Consider the following 10280-nt stretch of genomic DNA (forward strand, 5'->3'; position numbering starts at 1 on the left):
GGCAGCTGTTCCCATGCCAACAACAACCTTGTTGTATCTGCAGCTGCAAACGTGGCTGGTGGGTGAGAAAGGACGGCGGGTGGACTTGATGCAAGCTTTTCAGAGGGTGTGGCAGGGAGAGAGTAAAGCTCTATAAAAGCCGGGAAGCGAGCATGCCTTGAGCTAACTTGTCTCAGAATATCCTCTCACCGAGAAGCGAGAAAGCAGAGACGCAAGATGAAGTTCTGGGTGACTGGTTTGGGTCTTGCCTTCCTCTACGCTGCCCATGCTATGCGTTATGACTTTAAAAAGTGTGACCCAAATAAGGTAACCACCAGCTCTGGTCTTCTGTCGAGCTCCAACCGAGCACCGTGGCGGGACAACCCCTGGGAGGGGAGACACCATTTGGGGAAGAATTTGGCAATGTCAGATGGCCCATTCCTCAATGGACATTTGTTCCTGTACAAATAGAAAATGTTCCAGGTCCATTGGGGTCTTTGGAGGGTGTGCACCGTGATGTGTGCACTTGGCCATTTCTGCTTACCATCTGCATGGACAGGAACTCCTCATAATCTTCAGATAAGTCCCATTATTGGAAGGGAACACTTGTACCAGGTAGGCAGTCAGGAATTTCTGCTTGGAGCCCCAGTGTTTTGCTGCACCTTCTGAAAGGGCCACTTGTTTTTTGTCTTCAGAAATTCCCAAAGACCTGGTACACACAGATCTTCGCCACTAACAGCACCCTGCTTTCCGACTATTTAGATGGAATGAGCATGGTGGCTGCCAACTTAACAATCACGAAGGGTGGAAACTTCAATGTCTCTTCCACTTTGCCAACGTAAGTTTGCCTGTTTTTGCTGAGCTGTTGTAGCATCGCCCACAGACGGAAGAAAACCCTGGGATGTGGTTGCTCTGGTGAATTCTTTTGCTCACCATCAGGTAGAATTTCTGAATTTGAACATGTGAATTTGAAGATTTCCCCATTGTGGTTTTGAGAGATGAGATGAAATTAGAGCAGCACTATGTATCCACTGAGCAAGTTTTAATTTGAATCTATGGTTATGCATCTACTGACCATGGAGAAGAGGGCTACTGATGGCTGCTAACTATGCTTCCAAACACCAATTGCCGGAAATCACAGGAGAGGAAAGTTGCTTTCGGGCTTGAATCCTGCTTGCTGGTTTAACGTGGGCATCTGGTCGGGCACTGTGAGAACAGGACGCTGGACTAGATGGGCCATTGACCTGATCCAGAAGGCTCTTTTTACATCCTTATTAAACCACAGAGCCTAGGACTTGCTGATCAGAAGGTCGGCGGTTCGAATCCCCACGACGGGGTGAGCGCCTGTTGCTCGGTCCCTGCTCCTGCCAACCTAGCAGTTCAAAAGCACATCAAAGTGCAAGTAGATAAATAGGTACCGCTCCGGCGGGAAGGTAAACGGCGTTTCCGTGCACTGCTCTGGTTCGCCAGAAGCGGCTTAGTCATGCTGGCCACATGACCCGGAAGCTGTACGCCGGCTCCCTTGGCCAATAAAGCGAGATGAGTGCCGCAACCCCAGAGTTGGTCATGACTGGACCTAATGGTCAGGGGTCCCTTTACCTTACTATGTTAGAATCATAGAATTGTAGTGTTGGAAGGGGGCCAAGGGTCATCTAGTCTAACCCCCAGCAACGCAAATTTGGATTTGCGATGACCTTGAGTTGGGCGGCCACTTTCCGAGACAAAGGTGAAAAAATCTCTGTGACATTCCTTCCAAGATTTTCCCCTGGGAAAATAGGGACGTCCTCTTCCATCCCCTTCAACATTTCTCTGATGACCTAGGGACATGCTATTGAAAGGAAAAGTGGGACATTCTGGGATCAAATCAGAAACCTGGATGGCTTCTGTAATTCCAGGACTGCCTCTGGAAAATTGGGGCGTTTGGAGGGTCTGAGGCTGGCCAGATGTTTCTGATGTCCTTACCAAGTCCAACGCCTCAGATTTCACAACTGCACCACTGCTCCTCGTGACCTGACCCCTTTCCTCATCTCCTTTCACAGGCCCTACGGCTGTCTCAAAATGGATATGGCCTTTACCCTAGGGGAAGATGGAAAGTATACCTGCAATAGCGGTCTGTATGAGCGAAATCTCGTTCAGTTTTAACCTGTTACAACTATTCACCCTGCATCCCTAAGCAGTGTGAGAAGCCCCAGGGGGCAGACCCAAGTTGGGCTCCCTTTGGAAGGGAAGAGGACGGGAAACGTGAGGCGTTTCTGTAATATTTAAATCAATTTGCATGTTTACAAGTTGAATGTAGTTGTGGTCTTCAGCAGCAGCTTGATGTTTCCAGTGGCAGGAAAATCTGCTGCCCTCCTATAGGGCAGATGGGCCAGTTTTGTTGTTGTTGCTTAGTCGTTTAGTCATGTCCGACTCTTCATGACCCCATGGACCAGAGCATGCCAGGCACTCCTGTCTTCCACTGCCTCCCGCAGCCAACTCCATAATTGTGGGGGCTGGGCACCCACAAAGTCAATGAACAAATGGCCTCTGCGGTGCTGCTTACGAGAGAGAAGCAGTTCAGCTTTCCCCTCCGCAGACAGCCAGAGAATCAACCTTTTTTGGGAGGGGGGCACAGGGGCGCCGACTTATAAAAAATATTGGGGGGGCCCATACCGGGGTCCTGCCGCTGGTTCGCTCGGGTAGCCGGGAGAACGCAGTTCGAGGTGGCGGTGTTGGGGAGAGACCCTCGCTCAGGGCGCCACTAGACTTGGCGGCCGGCGGCCTATCTGGGGGGTTTTGGAGCGTATTTCGGCGGAGCGATTGGGGAGGAGGGGGCTTGTTGCCGGATTCTTCAGCTGGGCCGGAGATCCGCTGCTGGGGGGTCCCTGGGCCGAGCTGTGAGCACGGCCTGCTGAAGGGAGATCCAGCCGATTGCGCGACGGGGACGGCCGGGGCTCTCCGGCTAGGGCGCGCGGCTGGCTGGCTGGCGAGGGAGCAGGTGGGGAGGAGGCGGGGGTCCTCACTCTCTTAGGAAACGCACCCGCGCGCCCGATTGCCACGAAGTCCGAAGGGTGCGTGTGTGGAATTAAAAAGCAAAAACGAGATACGGGCAGGGCAGGCAAAGAGTTTTCTGCAAGAGGATGGAGGGCAGGTTGAAGAGAAAATCACTCAGGATGAGACAGTCAAATCAGCCATGATAAAATGGGCTCAGGATATTGGGTATAACATCATGTTTGAGGACTGGGAAAGGTTATGGACCACCGGAATGAAATTCACGGCATGTAATGCCTTGAAGGAAAATATTATGAAAATGATTTATAGGTGGTAGATGACCCCAGTCAAGCTTGCAAAAATATATCACCTGTCTGATAATAAATGTTGGAAATGTAAGGAGGCTGAAGGGACATTCTTTCACCTCTGGTGGACTTGTCCAAAAGTGAAGGCCTTCTGGGAAATGATCTATAATGAGTTAAAAAAGGTATTTAAGTATACCTTTCCCAAGAAACCAGAGGCCTTCCTCTTGGGCATTGTTGGCCAGAAAGTGTTAAAGAAGGATAGAACTTTCTTTATGTATGCAACTACAGCAGCAAGAATACTTATCGCAAAATATTGGAAGACACAAGATTTGCCCACACTGGAAGAGTGGCAGACGCAATTGATGGACTACATGGAACTGGCTGAAATGACTGGCAGAATCCGAGATTTGGGAGAAGAAACAAGAAGAGGACTGGAAAAAATTTAAGGACTATTTACAAAAACAATATAAGTTGTATGAATGTTAAAAATTTACACGATTCGGAAACTATAGCTTCAGCAATTAGATTTGGGAAACAGGAAATTATATTTTAAGTAAGAAAAAGTCAAAATCTAAGGTAATACTATGTTTAATTTAAGATATAAGTAACTGATGAAAAGTATGTTAAATTTAGAGGTATAGTATTTGAAAAGTACAAAATAAGGTACGAAACAAGGTAATAATTTGCTGATATCTTTATTATAAAGAATGCAGGGTAAGGGAGATGCGAGGAAGTCCAGTTAGTTATATAAAAAATGTGTTGAATGGTTGGTTTTCTTTTCTTCTTTTTCTTTTTTTCTTTTTCTTGTTCTTTTACTTTTTTCTTCAGTGTATGTTTCTAACTTTGTATTTGAAACCTTAATAAAATATTTATAAAAAAAGAAGAAGAGAAAATCCTTTCGCTTTTCTGGGGCTCAGGGAAGTCTCAGAGCCGGAGGTTGGGGAAGGGACCCCCTTTGCTCTGCCCTCTTCTCCCGTCTTAGATTTGCATGGGGGTCCCCGCCCAAGCTTGCCTGGCCACCGGGCCACACAAGGGCCGCGCTCTACGCGGCACACCTTGCTAGCCGCGCAGCTGTCCTCCGCGGCTGCGGAGCGGCCCTGCGCCGGTGCCCAGCCCCTCTGGGCGCCCGTTGCGCTGCCAATGACAAGCGGGCGATGTCGCGGGCGGGGAAGGCGTCACTTTCTTTCCCGATCCTTCATCCTCCCAGTCTTCCAGCCCTTTTTTGGGTTGGAAGCTCGTCTCGTTCGCCCTTCTCCTTTCTTCACCCTGCGCGCAATTTTCCTCCCTCGTCTCCCTCCCCATTTCTCCTTCCTTCCTGACTGACTGACTGACGGGCTTGGGCTCGGGCTCGGGCTTCGGGTCGGGCTCAGGCTCAGGCTCGGGCTCGGGCAGCCACAGCGTCGGCGGTGTTGGCGATCGGCGGCGCAGGGGGATGGCCCTCCCGGGGGAGCCGGCGCTGCTCAATGGGGTTGCCAAGGAGACAGGCCGGCCGCCCCCCTCCCCCGGCCCGGCGCCCCCCGCCGCGCCGGTGCCCGTTATCGAGCTGGTGCGCGCCGGGCGCCCTATAAAAGCCGCGGACGCGCCCACCGCCGCCCGAGATTATTGGGGGGGCTGAGCCCCCCCAAACGAATTTTTGAGGGGGCTCGGGCCCCCTCAAGCCCCATGGAGTCGGCGCCTATGGGGGGGCACCCGTTTCCTCCCTATGGAACAGGGTGCCTTGCTGGTGGTGGAGACCGGAGCTGAACCTTCTCTCTCTCTCTCCCACAGCTGCAACGCAGACATTCAATGTCACACGCACAGGCCTGCATGTAATGGGTGTGACGTCACACGCACAACATTGTGCGTGTGATGTCACATGAAGTATTCAATAACACCCACACCCAAGTATTAGCCATTCTTGTTTTCTGTTTTAATGGTTTGATGATTTAATGCACTTTTAACAGCTTACAGCCATGAAGGACAGATGAGTCAAGTTTATTCATTTATTTTTAAGGGAAACATTCCTGTTGGTGCTAAATTTCGCACCAATTGGAGAGTCCCCAATTCATTACGCAGGCCTTCCTCTCTCTTTTTTCTGCAGAATGGGGTAAAGGCGTCGTCCTAGATGGGCAGACAGATTGTAAGAGCTACTGCGTTGTCACGGCTGCACACACACGGGATGGCGTCATGTCCGTTTATTTGACCCTTTATGGTATGTAGCCAAGGAGACTCCCACCCTCACCTTGAAGAGGGAAGAGAGAGAACATTTATTAAGTCGTTACATTTATACATAACACCATTCCGCCCATATAATCAAGGGGATTTGCAGTTCAAAATAATGGTGTAGGACAGCCTGTCCCCTCCAGAAGCTTCGGATGACAACTCCCATCAGCCCTAGCTAGCGTAGTATAACTTCCAAGTGTCCTGATTTTCCAAGGACTGTCCTGGAAGTACAGAAGCTGCCCCAGTTTCTGATTTGATCCCAGACTGTCGCGCTTGTCCTTTTCCCAGACCCCCAAGTACCTCGAATTTCCAGGGACAGTCCCAGAGCTACAGAAGCCATATTGGTTTCTGTTTGCATCCCAGAATGTCTCGTTCTTCGTTTTTCCTCCTTGCCTTGGGGAACAGTTAAAAGTGGTGTGTATAGGTGCAAAAACAGAGTCCTGTTTATCCTGAAAATAAATTCCCCGCACCAAATGAAGGAAATGGTGAAGCTGGAATACAAAGCTATTCCTATAATGTTGAAGGAAATGGTCACCAGTCTGCTTTAAATCCTCTGCAAGACAGAGCTGTTCCACCAGGCCTTTTGTCAGGGTGCAGCCTGACCCCCTCCTCTGGCAATCTGCACAAAATTTTGCTTGATGGTTGCCATTAATTTGATTCAATTAATTTTATAATGAATGTTTTAGAATGTTGGACTATTTTGATTGTTGTTAGCCACCCTGAGCCCAGCTTCGGGTGGGGAGGGCGGGATATAAATAAAATTTATTATTATTATTATTATTATTATTATTATTATTATTATTACCGCTAAAATTTTATTTCATTCCCATTATGTGTGGAAAGTGTTATACAACATCCCTTCCCTCTCACTTTTTTTTTACCACACTCTTGTGATGTAGGTGAGGTGGAAAGTTGCAATTGGCTCAAGGTGACTGATGTTGACGTGTCCATGACAGCTATTTGTGCGGCAGAAGCTTCCTGATGTAGAACAGGATGTCCCTATTTTCACTGGAGAGATGTTGGAGGGGGTTGTATTGTGCCCTGAACATCATCACCTCACATTCCTTATTTGGAAGACTTGGCCAGAAATTCAGTCTTTTCCCTCTCCCCCTTCCAATATTTTCCATACATTTTTTAGCTGCACAAATGCTGCCTTCTAGCGACGGGAGGTATGAAACGCATGTAGGGTTCAGGTCTTGTCTCTTTTCCAGGTACTGCAAAAATTCCCACGCGAGAGTCCAAGCAGATCTTTGCAAAACAGTTCGCAAAAATGGGCTTGGAAGAGAAGTATTTGGTACAATTTCCTCCAGAAGGTAAGACCTAAGAGAAGTTACTGTATGTGAGGATTACACAACGCTAGTGTGTTTTAAAGAAGCTTTGTGAAAAAAATAAGAAACATTGCAAGAAAGAAAATGATGATAGGAAAACTTACTTAAAGGTGATATAAGAATTAAGAAATGCGTAGGTAGAGGAATAACTATGGAAGATTACTAGGGGAATTGAGGGAGGTCCAATAAGTGAACTAAGTGATGTGTAAATTGAATGTTTGGAGATTCTAAGAAAAAACTTTTAATAAAAAATATTTTTAAAAAAGACCTAAGAGAAGTTGTTCTTGTACGTCCCAGTGAGGTGGAGAACATCCGGTTGTCAGGTACTAAGGAACAGATAACTCCACTGGGATTAGAAATTTAAAAACTTTCAGGGGGGCCTCAGTTTTGGGGAAGGGAGAGATCAGATTCAATAACTGTGGAAGTGAAGACTGGTGTAAAAATGTGATTTTGTGCACGTGGGGAGAATTCCTGCATCTCTTTGCCCTTTTTCTTGCACAACGAACTCGCCAGTTCGCTCACCGCCATGTCGCCCTGTTTCTGCCTTACCCAGACATGTGTCCTGCAGGTGTTGCCTCCATCAGTCATTGGAGTCAGCCTGGCCAACGCTCAGGGATGATGGGAGTCCAGCTAGAGGCCATTGGGCTGGGGCTGGGCTGGGCGAGTCACACACAAGCTGCCTTCTAAGCTATGAAGGCACCAGGCACATCCGGAGCGATAAGCAAACAATGTTTCCCCACTTTGGACCACCAGTAATTTTTGACGGATGCAATAAACTTCTTTGTTGGTTTGTTCCCACAGTGGCCTGTGCAGACTAAAGACAATAGGTGAGATTTCTTTAAGGCATCGATTCCATTTAGGGCCAAGGCATAAAGAGGAGCAGGCCCTTTTGCAACTCAATGCAGTTTGTGTGGTGGCAGAATATGGGCACAGAAATAAAAAGGACATATGTCGCTTTAACTAAATGCCCCTAAAAGGTGATATTTGGGGGCAGGCAGAGCCCAATCTGTTGATCCACTTCTGAATGCCTCAAATCACTACTGCATCTTAGAGAACGAGGGTTGTTGTTGTTTGTTTGTTTACTCCATGGGTAGGCAAACTAAGGTCCGGGGGCCGAATCCAGCCCAATCGCCTTCTAAATCTGGCCCGCGGATGGTCTGGGAATCAACGTGTTTTTACATGAGTAGAATGTGTGCTTTTTAAAAAAATGCATCTCTGGGTTATTTGTGGGGCATAGGAATTCGTTGTTGTTTTCTTTTTTTTCAAAATATCGTTCAGCCTCCCACAAGGTCTGAGCAACAGTGGACTGGCTCCCTGCTGAAAAAGTTTGCTGACCCCCAGTTTACTCCCCCTATTCTGCTTCTCCACCTGATACTGGGATATGTTCTGGGTTCTCTAGATGGACAATGGGCAAGTTGCATGAGTGACACTTTCTGTGATGGCACACACCATAGATTGGAAGTACATTTAAAGCACTCCCAAGGAATCCTGGGAACTTGTTAAGGGTGCTTAGAATTGCAGCTCTGTGAGGGTTTTTTGTGGGGGGGGTGTTGCTTTAGATATATGGTGTCTGCAGCTTAGTCTGTTTTCTGCTTTCTGAGTAGGAAGCTTTGCGTAAGAGGGGCAGTGGGCAGAGGAAAAGATGGGAAGCCCTAAGAATTTTGCTGGTGAAAGTGAGGGTAGAATCCACTTGCAGAGATGAATGTCTGCTCCAAACGGCATTCCTCTTTCAACAAAGTCTTCGGGATGTGCTTTTCTGGGTGCGGCCATAGCTTAGTGGCCGAGCACATACTCTGAGTGCAGAAGGTCCCGGGTTCAAGTCTCTTCATCTCCCATTAAGAGAACTCAGAAAGACTCCTCTCCGCTTGGCCCCATGGAGAACTGCTTTCCGCCACCAGCCGGTCGGATCAGTGTCTTGACTCGGGATCAGGTTAAGTGTAGGAATGCAATAAGGGAAACACTTCCCTGAAACGTAGGTTTATACAGTGTCCGGTATTGGGGGCGGGTGGGGGAACAACAACAATGATGTTATTAGGATGTATAAAGAGCTAAAAACTTCAGAAGATAACCTCTTCTTAAACTTAGATGCCTAATTTATGGGGTTTGACCATTGGTCAAGGCAAATGGATTCTCCATGCCCTCCCATCTGTAAAAAATTGCTATTGATACATTGTAAGGGCAAAAATATGGCCCTCATCAATCAATGCACAGATATGACAACTCTTGCAAGCAATGGACTCTTGCAAGCCTAAGGTCGAAGATGATGCATGGACAAATTTACTGATATTTGGAATGTCTTTGTCGAAACCACAGTGACACATGGATTAACATATACAATAGGTTTATCCATCTACATATATACTATCTAGTTTTGTGGCCTTAACTGTATTTTATGCTTTTTTTCCTATTGCTGTTTCCCCCTGCTTTTTAAAAGGTTTCTAATATATTCTTTCCCTCCTCTTCTTTTCTATTCTTCCTTCTCCCCCTTTTTTATTTGCTTTAATCTACTAGAACAATCTCAGTAAAATTATAAATATTTTAAAAAGTGTCGGAAGGTGGAATCTGTCACCCTCCAGATGTCCTTTTTCCAGCTGCCCTCATCCTCGTGCTAGCAGGGGCTGCTGGGAGCTGGAGTCCACCAACAGCCAGAGGGCAGCACTTTTCCAGCCCCTGACTTAGGGGTCAAACACTAGGGAAGTCTCGTATTCAGGGCTTGTCCACACTTGGCTTACCCCATGTCTATAAAGCATGAAGCCGAGCAGTTTTCCATTTGCCCCACCGCTTTCCCTGGGGGAAACGCTCTATTGACCGCTGAATTTGAGCAAACATCCATTGGGGGAAACCCGATGGAAGTTTGCTCGGTTTGGCAGTCAAAAGTGGGTGTTTGTGGCTCATCCAAAAGGTGGTCGTGCTGGAAAGGGAGAGAGAGGCTGCAGCCTTTTACAGTGGACTGCATTAGGCCAACTTACTGCTCCTGTTTCACAACCGTTCTTGTCTTGTAGGTAACAAAAGAAAATGGGACAGCAGATCAGATGATACCACCCGCTGCTTTTCCTGCGCAATCCCCTTGTGGGCTTTGCTAAACTCCTGGGGCGGAAGACCCCTCTTGCTCTCAATAAATAGATCGAGAAACAGCGGCTTATATTTTTGTCTGTATGTGCCAGAAGGGCAGAGGTGGTTTAAGAGGGTGGGGAGCTGCAACCGGGTATCGCGCCACAGAAATAACGCTGTAGAACAGACTGCAAGAAGCACCCAACTTTAGCCCCAAGTTGGCCACTGGGAAGGGACCCCAAGTTGAAAAGCCAGGATTGTGTTCAATGCTAGTGCTACACAGGGTAGATCCATTGAAATCAATGAGCAGAGCCAAGGGTTCACCCACAACTTCTACTTGACCCACCACTTCCTCCCAAGGAAAACCTGCTCTTCAACACGGAATCAGAGTAAACGCCCAGCGGGTTCAAGTTACAAGAAAGGTGTTTCCAACTCAACATCAGGA

General features: G+C 47.8%; 1 protein-coding gene across 1 annotated transcript; it reads left to right on the top strand.

Annotated features, from left to right (window-relative positions):
* The first annotated feature begins 459 nt into the window (after positions 1–459).
* Positions 460–9920, top strand: LOC310690416 (extracellular fatty acid-binding protein-like). Its single transcript, XM_083469267.1, has 7 exons — positions 460–594; positions 675–817; positions 2019–2089; positions 5335–5445; positions 6668–6769; positions 7586–7611; positions 9787–9920. The coding sequence occupies exons 1-6, from the start codon at positions 496–498 to the stop codon at positions 7600–7602; spliced, it is 543 nt and encodes a 180-aa protein (XP_083325393.1). The 5' UTR covers positions 460–495; the 3' UTR covers positions 7603–7611; positions 9787–9920.
* The last annotated feature ends 360 nt before the right edge of the window (positions 9921–10280 follow it).

The sequence above is a fragment of the Podarcis liolepis genome, assembly GCF_965112155.1.
Source record: "Podarcis liolepis genome assembly, chromosome: 13".
In the NCBI taxonomy this organism is placed as follows: domain Eukaryota; kingdom Metazoa; phylum Chordata; class Lepidosauria; order Squamata; family Lacertidae; genus Podarcis; species Podarcis liolepis.